This window comes from Lates calcarifer, linkage group LG12 (genome assembly GCF_001640805.2).
Source record: "Lates calcarifer isolate ASB-BC8 linkage group LG12, TLL_Latcal_v3, whole genome shotgun sequence".
In the NCBI taxonomy this organism is placed as follows: Eukaryota; Metazoa; Chordata; class Actinopteri; family Centropomidae; genus Lates; species Lates calcarifer.
Genome location: NC_066844.1, coordinates 21659037 through 21683320, shown reverse-complemented (window position 1 = coordinate 21683320; position 24284 = coordinate 21659037). Strand labels below are relative to the sequence as shown.

The 24284-nt window shown below is 40.3% G+C and overlaps 1 protein-coding gene and 1 non-coding gene across 2 annotated transcripts; one reads left to right on the top strand and one right to left on the bottom strand.

The window, feature by feature from the left end:
- Window positions 1-1817: 1817 nt before the first annotated feature.
- Window positions 1818-1889, bottom strand: trnaq-uug (transfer RNA glutamine (anticodon UUG)). Its single transcript has one exon. It is a non-coding gene; the product is annotated as a tRNA-Gln (tRNA).
- Window positions 1890-2318: 429 nt separating this feature from the next.
- arhgef25b (Rho guanine nucleotide exchange factor (GEF) 25b) lies at window positions 2319-23415 on the top strand. Its single transcript, XM_051074543.1, is given in 17 exon segments — window positions 2319-2710; window positions 11678-12000; window positions 12114-12219; window positions 15876-15974; window positions 15976-16004; window positions 16620-16686; window positions 16905-17008; window positions 17217-17286; window positions 18218-18307; window positions 18420-18512; window positions 18974-19024; window positions 19124-19201; window positions 19359-19550; window positions 19633-19810; window positions 19901-20106; window positions 20206-20346; window positions 22523-23415. Coding segments are annotated over 16 exon segments (1755 nt in total). The 5' UTR covers window positions 2319-2710; window positions 11678-11854; the 3' UTR covers window positions 22628-23415.
- Window positions 23416-24284: the final 869 nt, after the last annotated feature.

The following is a 24284-nucleotide window of genomic DNA, read 5'->3' as shown; positions in this document are numbered from 1 at the left end:
GCCAGGAAATCCAGTGTGGCTACAGGATGCAAAGGTAACACAGTGGGTTTATCTGCTGTACTGAAATACTGTTGTTTACGGCTATGTGCAACTCTTATGTCTCCCATAGTGGGGAGCTATCTGACAGAAAGAGAGAGCAGTGGTCACATCAGAGGTCTGACTGACAGTGTCGCACAAAAAACATGATTGATGAATTTATGATTTAAAATACTTAAAGCAGCACATTACCTTATCCAGATGATTAACCTTTGACTAATTAGGCTTGGGAACTCTCACATACACATGCATGCATATACAATAATCCTACATTGTGGGCACATCAGTGCTTTGCAGCTCACAGGGATCATCATTTCAGCAGAGTTTTTAAAAGCTTATCTCGATGGCCAAGAGAGCAAGAGCATTTTGATATTTTTATAGCTGTAATCTGTCCCCGGTGGATTGAGATTCCAGGGTTGTGTTAGTCAATCTGTGACGTGACTGTGTGTGAATATCTCCGTGTGTAATATACGTGTGTCTCATGGAAACAGCAACTGTATTAGAGACAAATTCTTGTGTGTCAGTTTTTTTTTTCTTCTTTGCTGACTTTATCCATGTTGGGGTTCGTACGAGTTTATGCATAAATCTCCTTGAATCACACTACTGGCTGCCACGAGCCTGGACAGCTGTGCTCAGAAGATCATCTAGTCATGAATACTTAATCTTTGCTTTGAGATTAAATCGGCCTGCCTCCATCCTGCCAGCTCAGTTTGCTCTGTGTGGGATATTTCCACAAGTTGATTTGTCCACGGCACAGGAAATGCTTTAGTAGGTCTGGTGACAAAAAAGGGCAGACGACTGCTTTGTTGATTTTTTAGCAGGAGGTCTTTTACCAGTTTAAAAACCTATAAGGATGGATGCATCTATGTTGATCTGTAAGTGCCAGTACAACTGAGTAACTGGGGCTGTTTAAAGTCTTATTTAAAACTTTACACAGCCACTTACATACAGATAATCACTCGCAGTGGGACTGTCATGGTATTTGTTCAAACACTCCTGATTTCTGTTGACTATAAAAGCCACAAAGCTGCAGAGGTCGAGACAATTTTCCAGAACTGTTTTGAATTTCCTCTTCACTTTAAACTGTGGTTCCAATCTTTCTGACTTGTGACCCCTTAAAATGAAGCTATGTCGACTGGTGGGCCCTCAGTACAGTTTACTTATAGCGGATGAACATTTGGTGGATAGTTCAACTCCAGACTGATTTTTCCTTTTTAATAAAATGATCAATTTGTAAATTTTAAAAAAAGCTACACAAAAACATGAATTAACCTAACCTTTTTGACTTCTTTCCTTTCTTGTTTATCATCTGATGATCCCTTAAATTTTTCTTGTGACATCTTGTGGTTCTGCTCCCAGTTTCTGCCTCTTAAAAGGAAGTTTTTCTTTGCCGCTGTCGCCAAGTGCTTCCTCACGGCGGGAATTGTTGGCTCTGTCTTTGTAAATATAATATAAAGAGTATAGTCTTGACCTGCTCTGTATGAAGAGTGCCTTGAGATATGTTTTATTGTGATCTGGCACTATATAAATAAAACTGACTTGACTTGACCTGGAGGAAACCTGATGTGAATGTCATTGGTTTTGCCAGTGTTTGGACATAAACCAAAGTATGAACTTGAAATTTTGAACTGATGATGGCAGTAGATGAAAAGTCACCAAAATATAATTCATCTTGAGGTGGAATATCTGTACAAAATTTGGTGGCAACAGAGGAAAGTCAGGGAATTAAGGTAGGATTTGTACTTTACTGATCCCCACAGAGGGACATTTGGGAAAGAATGAGGTCCCACTGAGATTTGAACTCAGATCACTGGATTCAAAGTCCAGAGTGCTAACCATTACACCATGGGACCAGCTGCTTTTTTTTTGTAAATTCCTAAAGTCATTAGGAGTCATCCTCTGTGGACCATGAACAACTGCATCAAATATTATGGTAATTCATCCAGTAATTGTTGAGACCAAAGTGCTGGACGACTGATCTATAGAGACAGATTGATGACAAAACACTGAATGGAGAGTTAATCTGTACAGATTACATTTTTCCATTTTTGATTCATTGCACATGCAATGACTGTAGAGAGAAGAGATGGGAAGCTGATGAGGGAGGTGTGAGGATGGAGGGGAGGGGGGAACAGAAGGGGAGGAGGGACAAATGAGAGGAGGTGGGACTGGGAAACAGATGCTGGCACAGCAGTGCAGCATGTTAGCCACCATCCCCTCCCTCATCACAGCTCCTCCCTTTCCCTGCCTCTCTGTCGCTCCCTCACTTACTTTTGGTCCCTCTCATAATCTTTGCCCACTATCTGACCACACAGAGAGGCTCGGGAGTGGAGGAGAGGACGGCCTCTCTGGTTTTCTGCTGCTGTTTGGCTTCTGATCATGGGATAGCAACAGCATTTCTGTCTCAGGGGTTTCTGCTCAGATTTGGACAATGACTCTGGAGCTCTCTGTACACTTTTCCTCTCATCTCCTCTGGGGATTAACACAGGAATAGTGTGTGTGCATGTGCTTTTGTGTGTATCTGTCCAGCACTATGCCCGCTTCTGATAATCTTGGTTCTAGCAGCCGGATTGGATCATCATGAGAGGGGGTCACCACCAGCGAGGGTGTGGGTGTCAGCACCTGTTCAGAAAACTGCTCAGCAAATGTGGCTGCTGCTTTGTCCAAGTCAGAGGTACGTAGATGCTGCTCCGCTCTGACGGATTTTTACTGTAGATGTTGTCTGACTGAAAGTTTAAGGGACTTTCCTTTTTCACTCATGACATATTTAGTTTACTAGTTTGTTTTCCTGGCTTCCCAAGGACGTTACAGACATTCAATTTTGTTGCGTGTGCATAATGTTTTGAAATAGTAAACAATGCACTGTGGTGCCCCTTTCACATAGGATCTTGCAAATTGTAGAATAAAATCAAATCTACTCAACCTTTCTTTATACTCAAATGTTACCTGCATTTACAGAAATTTACACTCAGAAATTGTTAAAGAAAAATAATACATCCACTGCCCAGCTCTTACTAGTGTCAACCATCTCTACAATACATTTTACTATTACGCAACCAGCTACACAACGCCACTGCTGCCAATAAATAGCAATTTACAGAAACAGTAACTGTATCAGGTGGCTGCACAACTGCACTTTATTCCTGTTGATTGTAGCTTGTCAAACGTAATGTATATTGTTTGTATACATTGTCCATTTTTGAGAAAAATGTGGAATATTCCTTTAAATGTGAAGTTTGCATGGCTGCAAACAAAAAACAAAAAAAAAGCACTCCCCAAAGTAACACAGTGTCGGTTTTGTTTGTGGATTTATACACCTGAAGACAAAATAGAGTTACTTTCACAAATTTTCTTCGGGTTTCATTTACAGTAAATTTTCAGCCTGTGTTTGGGAGAATATGACACTGCACAACAAGAGTGGCTGGGGAATGATTCATCTTCCAAAGAAACAAAAAGCCACTGATAGAGTCACATCTGGATCTCTGCAGTGCCTTTGAATGTACTGCTGATCACTGAATCATGGAAACACAAGAGTCACTGAGTCACTGTCCTGACATTCCTTTCCCGAAAAACATCTAGACCCCTACCACACACAAACACGCACACCGATGCACGCACACTTAAATCCAGAAATAATAGATAATATTTATGAGATAGAGAACAGAACATTCTTCATTATGATCTCTCTATATATCTGTCCATTAATAATTTGATACGAGGAGATGGAAGCATTAACTTACAGTAGTAACAAGTTTTTTTTTTGTTTGTTTGTTTTTTTTTTAGCTACGATGCAAATGCTAATTCAGTTAGCTAGCTAACACAACTTGGAAGTCTTAGTTTAGTTTGTTTAACATTAGGACAAAAGACACATTAAATTGCACACATATCAAAGATAACACAATAAAGTCCAGGACTTTCATTGTGGTACATCCGGGCAAGAGTGATCGTGCCTGTGAACTTCCAAGCTAGCTAGCTCACTCACTAGCTAACTTTGCTGCTAAAATGTTGAAGCTACTCCTGCAAGAGAAATCAATCAGTGATTGATGGAGAAAAAACATAATTTATTTTTTTAGAAAGTGTTTAGAGGTTAAAAGTATTTCTTTATATGCTCAATTTTAATCATTTAACTCATATGGTTATTTATTGATATATTTATATGTTATATATTCGATAACTTTTTATACATTTTGTCAGTCACAGACTCCATATGTGGCAGCCGGCAAAAACATAATGTTTGTTGATTTGTATTCCACAAATTTTAGATATTATTAGATGAAGGTATTAGCTTACACTACAAAGACTTTTATCTTCTTGTTCCTGCTGTAGGATTAGTTACTTTTTTCATATCAGACACCATTTTTGACTACTGTTCTGTGTAGATATATTTGTGTGGCAGTGGGTAAAAACAGAGTGATTTCCTTAATCTGTACCCCTAAGTTTCAGAGAAAAGGCAGCTGTACACACACACACATGTGTTAGAAGATGCACGTGCACGCAGGCACACACATACACACACACAAATGTGTCCCATTACTGCCCCGACCCTTAAATCCTCTGTTGTTCCAGTTGCCCGGGGAGTGATTTCAGAGCAGCTCCTCTCTGAGCTCCACTGCTCTGGCAGACCCTGCAAATAGATGTGTGAAATGTGAAAATGAAAACAGCCTTGTGTTGAGATGCCTTGATTTCTCACCTTTGTTCACAAAGCTTAATAGGACACCTTTGACACTTTTCTGTAGGATACACATCGTCTGCGTGATATAATGTCAGCATTGCTGTTATACAAGGTGTTTTCTTCCCCTCTGACTCTAAAAATACCTTCTTTTGTCTGTTTGGTAGTCTGTGGATCTGTGGATGAGTTTGCTTTGTGTTTATAGGAAGACTTGAAATCACAGTTAGGATGGCTCTGGCTCTCTTTTTTATCGTTTTTCTGTGTAATCTGTCTGTCCATTAATGTGGGTATAGGAAAGAGCTGTTGCTGTCTGTGCTGTTGCTGGAGAGTCATTTTCAAGTGTTCTTTCTGCTTCTACTTATGTGATTTGGAGCTTTCTCTTTTGTTTTTCTTTTTAGGGTTTCTGATCTCACTCTACCTCCCCTGAAGATCTCCTTCTTATTAATCCTTCATTTGACAATCCCTCTCTCCCTGAGTGTTTCATTTCATTTGGCACAACATCCAACAGCTATTTATAAAGACAGAGAAACACCTCCAGATAAAGTATGTTTGGGAAACTTGCTTGGAAATCTACTTAAAAGTCCTGCCAGCAATCTCACTGTCTCATTACGCATACATCACTCTGGCTCAGAAACCGCCATGACTAATAGTCCATTAGCACACCAGTGTGTGTGAAGTCATCACTGCCAGTATGTGAAGAAGTAAACATGATGACTAAAAGCATAAAAGTGTTTAGTTATACAGAACATCTACATATGCAGTAGCCTACATATCGACCATTTTGCACTTTTGTGTTTGATTGTCGTGTGTTTTGATCGAATATTGTTGTTGAACCGCAGGACTGGCTGATCTTCATTTGAACCTGATTTGCATTAAAGCACACAATTAGTCAATTAGATATGGTCTTGTGTCCCTACAAGAGAAGGGTCCAGCAGGCATAGATAACTCAGTCTCCTCTCAGGCAATTCAAAGGGTTTTACATAATGCATTAAAACATGAAATACGGATTAAAACACTAAAATGGTAATTTAAACCCACAGAGAAACTGAAGTTCCCCCTTGGCTCTGAGAGTGTTGTAGTGTCTTTCAGCTCATTGTTCTGGTTTTATAACTTTACTGTTTTGGATCTCTCCTACATCATTTCCAGCTGCAGCAGACAGATGTTTTTAGCCAAAAGCTTTGATAAACCTGCTGTATACCAAACAGCTGACAGACAGCGTTAGCAACTAGCTGTTGAACAGAGTGAAACCTTTAGCAGCTAAAGAGCCAGATGTTTCCCCCAGGAGTTGTTTGAAACCTAGACAGAGACTTCTCCTGGTGATCAGACACATGACCTCTCATGAATTCTAATATTGTTGTATGAGGTGATAATACATTAATGTTGTGTTTACAGTTTCTTGTGTTGCCCCCAAGTGGTCAAAAAACAATGCAATGCAGGTTCAATGTTCAGTCAGAGTGGAGAACATAAACCTTTTAAACCTTGTTGATTGAGTCCAGTACTCACCAGTAAACTTACTCATTCTCCTCTTCTCATCTAAACTCAAACCTGGCCTTAGTCAGTCCTTCACTGAGAGGAGATGGACTAGACTGAGAAGGTTTTTGGGGTGAGAATCAAAAACGACGATGCAAGTAGCAACCACAGTGTATGAGCTGGAGCCCACATCAGCAGCCTGCGATGTCGTGGGAAAAAGGAAGTGGTGGCGAGAGGAGTGGATGTCCAACTCTACTGTAGAAACTGGGTCAATTGTCAACATGCAGGATGTCATTGCATGTGAGGGTAGAGAGATATTAATCATAATCATTCTTGTCGTAATTTACAAGTAAATACAGTTGACCTCATTATGTCTTGGTTCAGTATTCTGCCTGTTCAGAAAGATAGTTGCTGGTCTGATCCAAGACAGAGTAAAAACTAACAACAAAGCACATGCATAACACTGATATTCATATGACATATGCATATAATGATAATATAGATGATAAAATGTACTTTCAGATACCTTTTATGTCCTAATATATCCTAGTTTGCAAATATTTACTGAATCAGTTTGTTATGTAGCTGTGGCAGCTGGCCAGAGGATGGCAGATCACATTACCAGTCACCAGCTCCATTTACATTGCTCTCCTACAATATTGTCAGACTCATCATGTCAAAACCTGGTGCTTACATTACCCACAATGCAACTTGACTGAGGACAGTTCAATGGGAGATTCAGGTGTGTTAAGCTTGTAGCAGGAAATGTAGCCTCGGGGCGTCGAGCAGAGGTGATGAGCAGGCTGCAGAGTTTCTGGTGAGCTGGCTTCTTTCTGAGGCCACACCCACAGATGTTTTCATTTTCAAACCTGTAGTCTTTAGGCCCAGTCAGTGCTGACTCAGCTGACATCACATGAGGAAATTTATCAGCTTTTTTCAGGCTATTCAAGCCATTGAGCTCCATTCTGTTTTTTTGTTTTTTTTTTTACCTGTGGTTAACCTTGAGGCTTTTAAAAATGACAGCAATTTAATGTAACATAACATTTTACACTTAAGCTAAAAGCTAAAAGTCCTCTGTCTGGAATTTAAACCCCTCATGAATGAAATTAAATTGTGTGTGTCCATGTGTCATCTAAAGACTGAATGGATGCAGACGATGTGAGAATGGCTGATTTGTAGTTTTGGGTGATGACAGCAATGTGGACTGAGAGGTCAGTATTTCAACAGGAAATGAAGCAGACCTCTTGAGCCCGAACATGACTGGATCTGACAGCTGTAATGATGATTTCATCCGTGAGCGTGCACATAATATGAAGCATCAACAGTAATCAGCTCCCATATACACGTGGCATGCTAGTGAAGGCCTGGCACATAACATGTGCAAAGTTTTAGTCATGGTTAGACTTGGTGAAGCGTCATCATCTCAACAGCATCTCAGTAATTCCTGTTGTTACTGACCGTGACCATCTATGGGGTTGAGTTGGGGAAGATGTAGTTAACTGTCTCCCAACCATCTGCGTTAAGAGAGAGAGAGAGAGAGAGACCACTTCAGCAACACTTATGTAAAGTAGGTCATGGAAGTGGCACTCTCTCTCCCACCAAAGCCAGAGAACCACAAACGTACTAATCATGAGAATGATCTTCTCTCTATACACCGACATTATAAGATCACTTTAGTTTTATAATTTAACTTTTAACTGTAATTATGCCACTTACTGTGACTGTACTGTCTTTTCATTCAAAACTAGCATTTAAGCGGCTAATATCCACCCATTACATTGACACATTGTGATTCAGAGATGGATATTAATTCCTGATTACATCACATCATATTGCCCCTTTGATGACAGGCTGCTACAAAGTCTTTTGCAGAGTAACAAACTGCCACTTTACTGATAAATGACTCACCAATTTAAAAATATACTTTGATTAAAGTATTAAAGCACTTTTTTTTTTTAAGAAAAGAAGGGCATTACTGGACAATATGTTGACAGGTACCTGACAACAGGCTGAGAGAACAGAGCTTGAACTGGATTTCTTTTAACAGGAAACGTTGCAAAAATACATCTTTGATCACCTGCACACTCATCATTTGCAGCCTTTTATATGTAGGAAGTAACAAAATAAAATGCATAGGCAAAGTAAAGCCAGATGACATTCGTACTACACAATCTGCTGAGTTACAGCAATGAGTTAGTTTCCACTCTTGCATATCAAACTATCGAGCTGCAGTTTTTTTTACAGTTTTCTGGCAGTGTTTGAGCTGCCAGTGCCTCAGTACAACACACAGGATTAACTCCGTCAGGTTGACTGACCCCTCGCTAATGTTTGGTCCCGTTTGCTGCCATCTCTCTCCATCTGGGGTAAGTGTATTGTCTGAGCCAATGGGGTTTCAGAGAGAATCAAACCCCACCCAAACATAATCCATCCATCAATCTGTCTGCACTGGAGAAATTGTGTTGCGCATGAAACCACCTCCACAGCTGACAAATCACACAAATCAGCCTCACTGATGTGTGAAAATTATCACAGAAAATGTTTCTGTTAAAATTTAAGTCAGAGTTTAAACCGTCAGTATTCACTATTTTCCCAGACAGAAGGTCAACACAGGTTTGAAGTGTTAAACTTCAGTGGGATGTGCATGATGCCTGCATGTGAGGATGCATCCACAGCATGCATGCTTGCACGCACCGCTCACACTCCCTGTGGTCCGGATAGTGGTCCAGCTGTTGCTCCGTGGGAAAATGACACATTACATAAGTGTCTCAAACAAACATGACAAGCTGAGTCGCTCAGCCTCGGCAGCAACTCAGACGTCACAGTGACCATCATGCGCCATTAAGGGTCAGTTCAGAGAAAAAGTGCTGATGTATTTCCAGAAAAACCTGCAGTGAGGTGTACTTGCTGTATCATTTCAACAGATGGTGAGGTGGTTGTTAGCGGTGCTGTATGGCCTGACCTTGATAGATAAAAAAACAAGGAGACAGCAGATGGCTGTCTCTGCTCAGGGTGATAGCATACAGTAAATGTGTGTGAACGTGGACATTGGTAGATGTTTGCACAGAGTGAATTTCTGTTTTTATTTGGGTCACATTGTTGAGGATGTAGCTGGTAAAGCCAGTCTGATATTTTATGGTTAATTGTTTGGATGGTTGGTCTCTTTTCATTATAGTGGGTAAAACACAGGAGGGAGACAATAGCATACACTGAAGATTGTGACACAGACTGAATCTGACAACACAGGTTTGTACTTTATGTGTTTTTAACACTAGTGTCTGGGGATGACAATGTTGATCTGTCTCAGTAACTATGAATGAAATTCAGACATTCATGGTCCCAGAGGATGAACCCTAATAACGTTGTTGATCCCCTGACTTTCCCTGTAGTGCCACCAGCGGGTTAACATTTTTGATATTTAGTGACACATCTCAACATCTATTGGACTCATTGCTATGAGATTTGGTACCAACTCTCATAATGACTTTAATGAACCAGTTCACATTCACATGATCGTCCTAAACTGGTTGATTACTGCTGGTCAGCATGACCCTTAAGAGGCACCAGAAACAGGCACAAACACACAAACTCTCCTTCTCTCTATCACTTACATACACAGACAGAAGCACACACACGCATATACTGACCCTCCTCCTTTCCCTTTAAATCATCCCATTACTGAAACGAGTTTGTGGCGTTCACAGCATGAGTGAAGCACCAGATGTGGAATTAGTTTGGTTAAAGTCTTATTTGAATCCAGCCTACTTTAAATGTCTGGATTGTTTTGACTGAGACTAAACTTGTGCCTGACAGTCAGCTCAAAGGACCAGCGTGTACAGCACATGTGTCTGGATAAGAGCGTCACAAAAAAGCCAGTGTCATGAACAGTGAATGTGGTATTTGTGCTTTTTTTTAAATTTAGGGAACAGAAGAATGACTTAAATGAAGCAGGAAAAAAGCACATCATCCAGTGCTTGACTGTCAATATGGTGTCTTGTTTAATGGCTGTATCAGGGAGTTTTGGCAAATGGCTGACCCAGATTTTCACTGGCTTCTTGAAAGCTTGTTATTATGATTACAGCTTACATAAATGTGCTGACAGGGAATAGTGGCTTCTGGGAACAGTCCAGAACGACAAAGCGGGGCTCCTGAAAGATTCCACTTTGCTACGATCAGCAGAACAGGCTGAAATGTCAATGTTAGGATGCGTGATTAAAACAGTGTGGTTGAGGATTAGGTACCAGTTTCCACAGTCTAGGGACTTTAAACGGGAAACAAGATCCAGCTGTGGTGTAAAGGGGTGTCAGCTCCAGTGTTGGTCCAGCCTGAGTAGCAGAATGAGGGCAGTTCATTTGTAACTGACCTGGGGTCACAGAAACCAAAAATTCCCTCGAGTTTTTATCCTTTAATGCTTCATTCACTATCCATATCCGACATTATAAGTCAGCACGTAGGCAAAACAAGAGTGAGAGCTGCTGCTGAGATAAATGAGGGTTTGCAGCCACCACAGTCGGGATAGCGGTGACAGAATTTAGTGTGTTATGATAGGCCAGTGTAGATTTTCAGATCAGGTATTCATGATGCCATGATTCAATGAAAAAAAAAATAATTAAAAATTAAAACAAATAAAGCCATGGTGAAAACATTCACTACTCACATACTGTACTTACTGTGAGTACAATTTCAATGTAGCTGTGTTGTTTTTAACTATTTTAAGTATAAAAAAGCTCAACCTTGACCAGGTACAACAGATATAAATACATGTTAATGGATCAATGATAATAATACAATTATGCAAATGAAAACCTTTACCTTTGCTGATTCTTTAAAGTATATTTTACTCAACTGAAAAAAAAATCTGAATCCTTATTCCATGACTTTAAATAACACATTAGAATAAATAAAACACTAACATTCAGTGCTTGTGAATTAAGCTGTTTTTCACAAGAAAGTACCTTGTGAATCATCTCTGTAGGTTTCTTTACATGCTCTTGTTAGCAGCGCAAGAGCTTCCCTCTTAACAAAGTGCTTTGTTTTTAAGAACAGAACTGAGTGAACTGTGTACACAACAGATTCAGCTACAGAGTAATGTGTCTGTTTTGTAAAGCTCAGTGAAAAACAGTGCATATATTTTAAAAAGAACAGTGATATAAATGTTGTAATCCTTAGTTGATGTTACCACATTTTTGGTTTGACTGCATTTTCTTTTAATTGTGTACAATAATTGCAAGCAGTCAAACTGTAGTATAAAATTTCCAGTTAGATTTATGAGTCCTTCCTCGTGAGAACAGACCTGTTTTTGTGTTTATAATAATTTAGGACCAGTAGGTACAGTAGCTGCAGCTACTAAAGTTACAGTTAAGGCTTAACACAGGAAATTGAACAACATTTTTGTGCAGAAATCTGTCTGCAGCATCTGACCTGAGAGGATGTACCCCATAATTAGCTGCTGTATTTTAACCCAGTCCTTTTCCCCTTTCCTCTCCCTCCCTCTCCCTGCAGCAGAGTCGTACTCTGTGGCGGCGTGCAGTGACAATAGTATGGCCCCAACAGTGGGCTCTGTGCCCCACCAGGCCTCAGGCAGCTCCAGCCCCTGCTCACACGCCTCGTCTGGAGGATCACGGCACCCTGTCAGTGCCCTGAAGAAATGGCTCACCAATCCAGTCCGCAAACTGAGCTCTGATGCCAGAGGAGGAGCGGGAAAAGTGGAGAAGCAGATGTGCAGGTCAGATGGGAGGCAGCTGCCATTGCTTCTTTCCCACAGTGAAGCTCAGCCGAGGCCTCTGGAACCGCACGATAACTACACCATCCTCCCCTCTGGAGACACGGTGAGACGTAAAGACAGAGAGCTTTCACTTAAACGTGTGGATTTATTCACTCTGAGCAAACATCATTTTATATCTACTTGTTTCTAATGGCCGTTTATTTTTGTGCTGTACAGATGTGGAGAGACAGTCCGTCGAGTCCAGCTGCTTCCTCTCCTACACAGCCGTCCTGTCAGAACTACTTATCTGAACCTCCTGCAAGGCAGAGACACACAGAGTCTAGTAATGTCTCTACTTTATTCTATTTATTTTACATACACACATACACATCTGTCTCCCATACTTGTGAGGATTATCAGTAATATACTGCCCCTACTACTGCCCACAAGTTTAACTTTGATGTCTCCCTTTAAAAATAATCTCATATTTCAATTAAAATCCCAAAATAAATTTGCTACAGTTGGATCAAAAACACAGACACAACAAACAGTTATAGTAAAAGTTAAATTTGCATGCATTGAATAATGTGATAATCATACTTCAAGTTTTTTGTAGAGTATTTGTACGGTAATTACTTGAACAGGATCCTGATTTCAAAGTGATTTAGGAAGGCAGTCAGTCCATAAATCACCCTGTCCTCCATCTGTGCAAGCTGTGTTTCTATTACTGTTGGCACCAGCTAGTTAATAATATTAAAAAGAACAAAAAAAAATCAGTCATTTTTCTGAAGGAGATAAGGGGAGATAAAACACCAAATGCATGTCTTTATAAAATCCAAATATTTGATCTGCTTTAGAGACAAACCTTTACTTTGGTCCAATATAAAAATCAACCAGGGTGCCAGAAAAGTTGGGAAATGATGTTTGATACATACAAGTTATTACTATGATGAGATGAAATTACACATTGTATGAAATGGTACTTTAATCTGGTGAGAACATATATTGAAATCAGTCGCAAAAACCACATTTTAATGTTTGAATTATTCAGCTTATATAAGTCAAACGTGCTCTCACCATTAAATTCTTCACAGCCCTCACAGTGACTTTAATTCTGTCACTGGAGCTCCTCTCATCAACAAACCACTCATGAGCTAATAATTCACATGCATGTATTGAATCATAAACACTTAAATATCAAGGCAACTCACACTCAGACTGTGACTTATAAAAACGCACATATCCCCCCTGCATCCTGTTCAGCTGTTTTAGCATGTGAACGGGCTCTTAGCTGCAACACCGTACTACATCATTTGACTTCCACCAATTGTGCCAAATAAACAGAACACAATTTCACATTTTGTCGCATATTTTGTGTGTGTGTGTGTGCAGTCATAAACACACATGAACATACAACCTCTCTCTGGAAACCCTACACTGTACTGAGGGCTCTTTGAAAGGTTCTGGTGAAAGGAATCAATCCTGTGGGCTTTTCTAGACAGCATCTGGAAGTAATCAACTAGCTCAGCAGTCTGTAACAGGCTGAAACAGGGTCAGGGTTGGGGGGGAGTTTACTCCCAAATTAGAAGAAGAAGAGGCCTACAGGCAAGGTGAGAAACAGGCCTGTGGATGTTGGACAGTTCTCCTCTAAGGATGATAGAGTCAAGTTTCATAAGCTTAACATAACAGATAAGTAGAAACGGATTTTAAAGATTTCAAACAATCCTCTCACCCATCAAGTCTGCTTGATAAATGACTGTCCTCACTCGTAGCCTTTCTCAGTCTAATAGCCTGTTGGGACCCAATTACTTCATAGTTTTATATTTACTTTGGCTCCTTACCCCTTTATTCTTGTGCTGCCTGGGTCAGTGTGAATAGCAAGACTTCATCTCTTTAAAGCAATAGTCTGATAATTTGGGAAATATGCTCATACAACTAGATGATATCTGTACGGTAAAATATGTTGCAGCAGCCAGCGTCCAGTTAGTTTAGCACAGAATACAGACTGGAAACAGGCAAATGAACATGTTAGATCTTGTTTGTTTAATCCATACAATAACTTAAGTGTTGAAATGACAGGTTGATAAGTGCAAGACTATTTGTTGAGGAAAGAGTTTGCCATATAATCCAAATTGTCTCTTTTCCACTTGCTAGTCGGTGGATTTTGTAATGTGTTGACAGAGCCAGGCTAGCTGTTTCCCCCTGTTTTCAGCTTTTATGCTTAGCTATGCTACCTGACTGCTGGCAGTACAGGTGTGAGAGAAGTATTGAGCCCCTTAACAAGGAAGCGAGTATATTTCCCAAAATGTTGAACTATTCCTTTAACCTTCTCATGGTTTTCAGGGGGAGTTAATTGCTGTAAGAGAGGATGAAATATAAAGAGCAAACACAAAGTGAAGCTCAGCAGTTTTAATGGCTGCAGCTCAGAACCAGAGAGGAGATGGAGCTGGAAATTAGCCTCAGATGTTTTTTCATAGGCAGAATGTGTCCGGCTGCTGGGAGAGGACCTGAATGGAGTGAGAGAGCAAAAAAGACAAGCCTCGCAAAAAAAAAAAAAAAAAAGAGCTAAAATAAACAGAAAGTGCATATTTGACCTACAGACTGCCTCCACAGAAGGATTATCATCCAGTGCACTGAGGCAGAGAACAAAATGTGGTGAGTCTACAGTATGTCAAGAGGATTACAGTCAAATTCACATTAGATTATACTGCTTTTAAATGAGGAGTGGTATTCATTATATAACATCTCTCCATGCTGTGGTCAGTTACCCCCGACCTCTTTTATATGACTTGACAAATTGTACAAATGTTGCTCGTTATTCACCTTCATCCATCAGGCCTGATTCTACTTTTCCAAATTTCTCTGCCCAACAGTGTCTGCAGCAGCGAGGAGAGACATTAAAAACTGATTATTACTCTCAGGTTACTCGAGATTTAGGGGGTGGCATGACTTTCCAGAAGAGGATCAGCAAAATTGTCCGACTGATGTGTTCCCCAGAATTAGGACCCTCACATTTTCTTATTTTTCCACAGATGTGTGCTGGCTGGGTCAAAGGACGCTGAAGCTTAATGATTTAAGTGTGTGTGGTTGATGCCCAGTAGTCGGGCATCACTCTGCACCACAGACTTTCACCAGTGCTGGAAATATTCAGATCTTTTATACAAGGAAAAAATATCAATACAATAAATTAAAGTTACTCCATTACAAGTTAAGGTCCTACTTATGTAAAAGTACAGAAGTAAAATCAACATGCTTAAAGTGTCAAAAATACACATGCAAAAAAATGTTCTGTGGCGTATGTGTCATTATATGAGAGTTAATACTGATGCATTCATGTGTGTGCAGAATTTAGCTGTTGTTTGAACTATTTAACAAACAGTTAGCTAGTTCAGGGTTGAGCAGTTGCATTGTGTCGCAAGACAAATCTGATGAAGAGTGAAAAACAAAGTTCTGCTACACAAATCTGAATTTAGCTTTTTTCTTTTTGGACTCTTTTTTTGGAAATATGGGATCATTTTACATCCTTTAGCCTCAAGCAGGTGTTTAAATGAAACCATCTGAACATTTCGGGGGGGGAATGTCTCTTTAGTTGGAACTACTAAAAATGCATAGATTTTGGAAACATGACAGGGGTCCCTAACTAGACACTGCTGTTATAAAAGCAGTCATGAGCCAAAAGACTGGGAACCACTGGTTAAACTCTTCTAATAATATAGCTTATCACATGTTGTTTTTAAAGTAAGATCATTAGCTGTAGCTGGGCAAATGTAGTGGACTAGAAAGTCCAGTATATCCCTCTGAAATAATGGACAAGAATTACTCAAGTAAAGTGCCTCAAAACTGTACTTAAGTACTGTACTGAACAAATATACTTAGTTACTCTCCAACACTGCATTTCACTGCCCCGCAGGGCAGGATGACTCCCTGAGTGTCTCCTCTTACATAATATGTTACAGTGATGTTTAGTAAAAGCTGTTCTGTCTTGTTTGTGTGTTTTAGAGTCAGAAGTCCAGCATCAACACTCTCCAGGGGGAAGACAGCTGCACTGTGACCGATGACTCAGGTAGTCAGTGGTCTACCACAGTGGACAGCGAAGATGGAGAAAAACATTGCCTTAGAGAAGAGCATGTAAGTGTCAACCTCTACATTAAAGGAACAGTTTGATGTTTTGGGAAATACACCTTACTGGAGCCAGGGGGTGGTTTGGTTAGCTTAGCTTAGCTTAGCATAAAACATGGAAATGGGGAAACCACTGGACTGATTTTGTTGCTTCTGTCCAGAAGCAACAAAATGAACCGACCAGCACATCTGAAGCTCACACGTTGTATTTTCTTTGTTTAGTCTGTAAAAATACCAAAATGTAAAAAATACAAATTGTGGTTTTTACAAGGGATTATGTGCTGGGCTATGTCTTGGCCGGTGCACTGACTTCATGAGGTTTATCTTCTATGCCCCGGCCAAAAATGTGACCTCTCCTAAAACCAAAATTTGTTATTTTTACACTTTGGTTTGGAAGATTTTGTTACCATTTGACAAAGCCAGTCTAGCTGTTTCCCTTTGTTTCCAGTCTTTATGCTAAGCTAAGCAAACCAGCTGTTGGCTGTACATAAATGTGCATATATTCACTCTGTAAACAAGCATATATTTCCCCAAATGTCAATCTTTTCCCTTAACACCCATGTACACTTCTGGTTTTATTTTTCCTGATTATACTTATTTGTTGTTTTAAAAACTCTCTCTCAGATATGTGCTGACAGAACTAATAGAGACGGAAAGGTTGTATGTGGAAGATCTCGGACTCATTGTGCAGGTGTGTCTCTCTTAAAAGCCTCAAATAATTTGTTTATGGTGTTTACACAAGACAAAACTCAGATGTCTTAATCAATAAAACTCTACAACAAACATAGAGTTTTTTTGTATGGAAATTAGCCGCTTCTGATGTTATTATTGACGTGTGTGTCTGTGTTTGTGGGTTTGCGTGTGTGTGTGTGTGTGTGTGTGTGTGTGGGTGGGTGCGGATGTGTGCAGGGCTACATGGCCACCATGGCCAGTCAGGGAGTGCCAGAGGACATGAAGGGGAAGGATAGGATTGTGTTCGGAAACATCCACCAGATCTACGACTGGCATAAGGAGTGAGTCACAAACGTCTCCTCTGTCTTTTTTTTCCCTTTGAATTTGAACAACCAGTTTATGCTTGTTTTTTTCTGAGCTTCTCGTGTTTCATGATGGTTTGGCGTGTCTCATGTCCCCTGTGGCTGCCTGATTCTTGCTTGTGTGTGTGTTTATTTATATAATTATATGACTGTTCCTGCTTGACCTTCTCTGCTTCGTGTCACACAGTTATTTCCTGGGAGAGCTGGAGAAATGTGTGGGTGATCCCGACAGCCTGGCCCAGCTCTTCATCAAACATGTGAGTCCCCAGATCAGTGAGTAACAAGTATGGATGACAAGTTTGTTTTTTCGTCTCTCCCCAGGTTTTTAGTTTTGCCGCAGGTTGCAGCTGTCTCATAGCTCAGGGCTTTAACTGTGTGTCCAGCCTTGGCCCCCTGCCATCCAGATGTGTCTTCATCTTGTAGATCAGTTGTCTGCAGGTGCAGCTGCAGAATAAAAGGTCTTATAATCACTGTGGTTTGACTGAAGAGCTCTCAAAGCCAACAATCAGCATTAAAGATGCTCCACAGAGACCATGCTGTGTGTGAAAATGAGCTGGAATAACAGATGTCAAAGCTCCATAAAAAGTATTCACCCCCACAATGAACTTAGTCGCTGAAAAAACAGACTATTCAATGTCAAAGTGAGAGCAAACGGTCCAAATAAAGCAAAAATATCAAATGCAAAACCATTGATGAATCGAAAGATGCTGATTTAAAGATGTAAAATGGTGATATGCAGGAAAAAAGTACAACAAATACTTGTTACATATCTGTATCAGTATGTAACCCTACAGCGGGGAGGATGGGAGAATAAACTGCTGGAAAAAATGTTTTGATTTGGTGCAGCTTTTTCAGCTCAGCTTCTCTATCCTGCTCCAGTCAGTGTAGTGTGGCATGCCTAATTAAGACAAGGCAAATTTATTGCCATTTATTATTCATTCTTTCTCAGCCACTGGAACTATTTAATGAGGCAAAGTTCCTGCACCGATTTAACAAAACTTTCACAAAACTCTTCAGGGAAGAGGAAACTTAACAAAACTGAGAGGAAGCTAAGAGTTGGAGCAGCTCAGAGGTTTTATTCCTTCTCTGTCTGTCCCTTCCTCACACTGTCCGTCATACACACACACACACCCACGTGTTATTCAGAATAACCACCACATGAACTGTTTCTCTTTCTTAAATTTCCAGGAACGACGTCTTCACATGTACGTGGTTTACTGTCAGAACAAACCCAAGTCTGAGCACATTGTCTCTGAGTACATTGAGACCTACTTTGAGGTGATTAAACTTTTACACCACAGTAAATTTTACTGAAGACTTTTTTAAAAGTTTTGTTAACAACTTTTTTCTCTCTCTTTCTCTTTCGTTTTTTTTTTTTTTTACCTGACAGGACCTCAGGCAGCAGTTGGGTCACAGGCTGCAGCTCAATGACCTGCTCATCAAACCTGTTCAGAGGATCATGAAGTACCAGCTTCTGCTGAAGGTTTTGCTATTTAACATGTTTATGTCTCTGCACTCATGGCACCGTTACATGTTTTAATTAATTTTACATCATTTCTCATATATCTGATTTATACAATAAAAACTGTAATAAGGGATAAAGGTACCACTTTCTGTAAACGGGCAGGATTTTATACAACCTAGGGATACAAAAGTTGTTCATATTAGTGGCTTGTAACCGATGTGAGAGGCATTAGTACATGATTTTTTACAGTCATCAATCACAGCTTCTAAACACTTAATGAATGGTGGTACAGAGAAAAACTAAAACATTTTAAACTTTGATTAAGCATCAAATTAATGGAACATCTTGTCATAGAATAAAAAGTTAATCTCCCCATCAGCCTGTTTTTGTTAGAATTAAAGCATGAAAAAGTTGATGTTGTTTTTCATATTAAAATCTCTAAAACTAAATAAAATGTTCTCTTTGTCTGGAACCCTCAGGACTTCCTGAAGTACTACAGTAAGGCAGGGAGAGATGTTGAGGAACTACAGGTACGAGCTCATTATGTAATGGAAATCCATATAAAGTAATAATATTCTGAATCTGTACGTAACAAACACTTATTTTAACTTGTCCCTCTCCTCCATCAGAGGGCCGTGGAGGTGATGTGTTTTGTGCCAAAACGCTGCAATGATATGATGAACGTGGGCAGGCTCCAAGGTTTTGAGGTGAGAAACTGAAACAGAATTAAAAAAAAAAAAAAAAAAAAATATATATATATATATATATATATATGTATATATATACATATATATCACAGATAAAACACATATCCAGTGTGACTTGTGGTTTCTCACAGTGTTTGTAACACACATACTGTTTCAGGGTAAAATCACAGCTCAGGGGAAGCTGCTCCAGCAGGATACCTTCTCTGTCAGTGAGCAGGAAGGTGGCTTCCTGTCCAGAGCGAGGGAGAGGCGGGTCTTCCTGTTCGAGCAGCTGGTCATCTTCAGTGAGCCAATTGATAAGAAAAAAGGCTTCTCGTTGCCAGGGTATACTTTTAAAAACAGCATCAAGGTAAGAGTAATGCTATATTTTACTGCATTTTAGTGTTTAGTGTTTCTCTTTTCAATGGTTTACACGACTCTGCACTCTGCAGGTCAGCTGTTTGGGGGTGGAGGAGAACTCTGAGGATCCATGCTGCCTGGTCCTGACCTCCCGGGGGACTGACAGCAGCGTGACACGCTTCATCATGCAGGCATCGTCTCCCGAAATACAGCTGGCTTGGCTCGATGACGTGCTCCAGATTTTAGAGAGTCAGAGGAACTTCCTTAATGGTACCAGAGCTGAGTGTTTCTTCAATAAAACTGCAGATGAGAGAGTTCGGAGCGTATGAGTAATGTGACATCTCTTCCTGTCTGCCGTAGCCCTTCAGTCCCCAATAGAGTATCAACGCAAGGAGAGCAAGTCCAACAGTCTGGGCAGAAACATGAAGTCTCCAACTGCGTCAGCATCTGGGCTGCGACCTCACTCCTCAGCGTCCATGGATCGACGTCAGCAGCCCTGCTTGTTGTCCTACAACAGCTCCCTGCCCTCTCTGCGTCCGCCCCAGCATAGCCCTGCTTCAAAGTCTGTGAGTGTGCAACAACACTGCCTCACAAGTTTACGTACAAGCATGCATCTCTCCCTCTCTCTGACATCCTCTTTATTCAATTTCTGTCTTTGTTTTAAGGTTTCTAACCCCTGTGCTGTGACAACTCAAGCAGCTCCCCCGCCGCTTTCCTCCCACCCACAGCTTGGTTCGTGCACAGAGGTGAGACACGATTGTGGGACGTCCAACGGTCTGCCGCCCTGCAGCCAGCGCAGCATGCAGGTACATCAGTCCTCATTTACACAGAAGTGAAACAAGGGCTCAAATTCTCGAGTAGACTTATTAATGTACTATCTTTTTCTAAAAAAATGTATCCAGGTTTGGAGATATCATTGTTTGAAACTTCTGCCATCACAATACAGTTCAGGTGAATCCAGGCTTTTGCAGGCTTACAACACTGTGACACTGCAGCCTTTCAAAAGTCTCTATGTGTCTCTATGACAGTCTCTATGTTACTCTGGATAATCCACCAAATACTTTGTGAACAGGTTTCACTGGGAGATTTTCTTCATGTCAAAATTTCACATATGAATATTTTGGGCTAACTTAACATTTAATCAGCATTTTAACAGCTGTGAATGTTTTGGTGGTTAAACCTCTCACCGTGGTGCAGTGATGTAGGGATGTACTCCGAGGTGTGGTCAGTGGTGCTGATTTAAACACTTATCCACAATGCATAACACTGCTTTTCAGCTAGCTATCAATTTTCTCTGGGGCACACACAGTTAAAGGTAAAAGTCCTCTTTCTTACTTAAAAATAAATAAAAATCCAAAAATAAAGCACATTTAAAGCACATTTTTATTGCTGTAAAACTGTTAATATAAAATGTCTGATCTCATTTCTGTATATGTTTCATGTAGGAAAACATTATCTACAAAGTCTACAACTAAATAACAACATCACTGACGTACATAATCAAAACACAAGACATAACATAAGACACTTTGTAACTACACTGTTTTTATCGCGTACAGAACAAATAAATCCACAGGGTTCAGGGTTGTGTTGATGTGATGGGTGAAGCTGTTCTCACTGTGGCTGCAGCCTGAGGTTGTTTGTTGTCATGATCACTGATGATGAGGGGAAATGACTCTGGTTGCCTTTGTCATATATCCTGTTGTTGTTTCTGCGTGGATTTAAAAACCTGGACGACCTAAAGTGTAGCTGGTGTCATTCAGTCATCTGGTTGATGGAAAACCCACTGACCTGCTGTTTTATCTTATTCTCTCAGACTTCCACCAAGAGGAGGAAGTGGTTTGATCACAGTGCTCTTATTAGTCAGGTTTATCTGGCCTGATTCCACAAAGTCACTCGACCTGTTCTCCCTCTTCGTGTTTTTGGATCAGCAACGTTTCCATCCTGCTCTCGGTGCAGACGTGCAAACAGTTTCCTATGTACCTAAAATCCTGTTGTCTAAGGTGCTGATCCCTCAGACCTTGAGCCTTCGTCAGACTTTACTCACTGTCTGTTTCTGAACAGCAGGACTCTTTCCTGTAACAGCTCGATACTCTTATTATTGTAAGAGGAAAATCCAATACCAGTTAGGTTAAGGCATCAACCAAAGGTTGTCAACACTGGAGAAGCAGAAAAATACGAAAAATTTTTGTTTCCATACAGGTGTGTTAATCAATACTTCTGTATTCGCAAAGGATAAAATGTCTTTGTGCGAAAGGATTACTTGTCCGGATTGAAACCACACAGACGTATCACCTCACTCTGCTGTTCCCTGCAGCACTTTGTCATCTTTCAGCTTTGTCAACCCACGTTTTTACTGTTTTGGTGTGGTATTCCTGCCACTCTCCTCACTCTCCTTGTTTTTGGCCGCAGCAGGCAGCAGCTTTTACATAAAAAGCAGCACAAACCCACTGTACATGCTCATCTCCAGAAGGCTGACAGACCCGGTTAGTGACTGGCAGGTGAATGTAGTGGCGTTCTTAGCTCATAAATGGAGTTGGGTGTCGGTGGAGACCAAAGTCAGAGCTAAAAGGAGACAAAATATTGGACTCACATTCACCAGGTGGTAAGAAACACGACTCTAAATGAATGGTTATGTTGCTCCAGATCTCCTGGATGTGCAAAATGGCAACTGTTTGCAAACATGATTGCTTTCACATTTTGTTGTGCTGCCCCCCAGTGGCCAAAAAAATAAATTAATGCAGCTTTAAACACGTTTGTCATAAAATTCATAACTTACAGTCTGTAGTCAAGATTTTTAGTTTTTTTTTTTTTATCACGGGTGATATGTTTAACTCCATGAAACATAAATTCACTTTTAAAGAATATTTTATCAGTAATATCAGTAATGAGACATCTTTGAGAAACAGGAGCTGCTCTGTGACGTTTCCTGAAACTCACAAGCAAGGAAATATTTCATTTATTGCTTTTTTTCCCTCTCAGGGAGTGACTGCCAATTTCCAGGCGACCACTCTTAAGGGTGAGGGCGGGACTCGTTCAGCACATCGACCAAACAACCTGGATCAGCTCAAGGAGAGCGAGCAGTAACACCCTGCGATGACCCATGAACTCACTTTACCCTCCTGGGGTGGGAGTGCCTCCACTGAGTCAGGCTGCCCTGTCAGCACCGTTTGACTCCTGTACAGAAGTCATCCAAGTATCAGTGTCTCAGTCTTGACATTTCTTGTCCCAGAGTCCCTCTTGAGTTTCCTTCAGATACCACCACGGTGCAGGCTGATCTGGATTTGATCTTGGTGTAATTGTGCTGATGGTGATAATAGGTGAGGTGTGAAAATATGGTTTGGAAGCACCACAGAGACTGTTCTTCATATTGTATATGTATTAATTTCTTACTTTTTCCATTGAAATCTCCCTGATGGATATTTTTCTAATGCATAATATTTTTCGTAAGGGACCAATTCCACTTCATTCCCCCAGAGGACTGGGCTCTTAAATCCCCTAACACAGACATGCTCGGTGTCCTCAAATGACTGTATCCTTCAGCTCGCTGGGTGACTGTAGATCCCAGTTTTCGCTGTGGGATCTGAATCCATATGAGCTGAAGATTAGCAAATAGCTTGTGTTTTCCCATTGGTGGGCTATTTTAACCCTGCCATTGTTAGAGCGTTATCTGAACTAAACACACACAACTCGCACAAAGCGTGTGTCATAATCAAGCAGAAAGAGGAAAAAGGGAACAAAGATAATACAGAGGTGCTCATCTGTCACTGTCGTCTTGAATGTAAATAATCTCATGTGGGATCATATCAGTAAAACTCTGCGACTTGTTACGTCCTGATACACTCACAGAATTAAAGAGAAATGCTGTTCACATATTTGTCGTCGTCATTTTTCTTCTAGAGCTATTTTATGTCGCAGCGTAAAGCACTCACTCACATATTTCCCAGTGTATTATAAATATAAATAGAACCATGAAAACATACGAATACCCCCAAAGGATATGAATACTATAAAGGCTCATCGCCCATTTACTGCAGGGTCATTTTGTAGCATGGAACAATTTCACAAAAAGGAAAACTGCAGATCTATTTCCTGTGATTTACTTATTTTAAGTATGTTCCATATGTCCATTTTCATATAATAATCTCATTATAATGTCAGAGGCCCCCATTAGCACCCACCTCACCATATTATGTCTTCCATGTTTCCACTGTCTCTTTATACAGCAGCTTTTCTATTCTGAGATAGTTGTATTTATTTTGTAGAAATTATGAGATATTTGATCCAGATTGTCTGAAATGTATATTTAAATTTGTTTTATATCTCTGTTCAAGATCTTTTGCGTAAGAGCAAACCTGTTGGTATACAGCACCCTCTAGTGGACAGATTTAAGAGGCTCATGCGTATAATTATGAATGAGTGAGTCTCATGATATGTTCTCTAATTTACCAATATCAAGGTTTTTTATATTTTGAATAATTATATCTTAAACTGTGGGGTTAACATGCAGGAAGGTGCTGTTAGGGAAATAAATAAATAAAAATTTGAATTGTTTTCAGTGTTAAAAAAAAAAAAGCACCTGCCCTGCTGAAGTATCCTCAAGCCAGGCATTAACTCCAACTCCTGCTGTTCTTTCCACCTCTGAAAACAAAACTATCCTCTCTGTGGCCGATGACACTGTGGGGATTTAAAAAAAAAAAAAAAAAATCCTTGTAGCACTTCAGCTTTTCTTCAGATGAAAGAC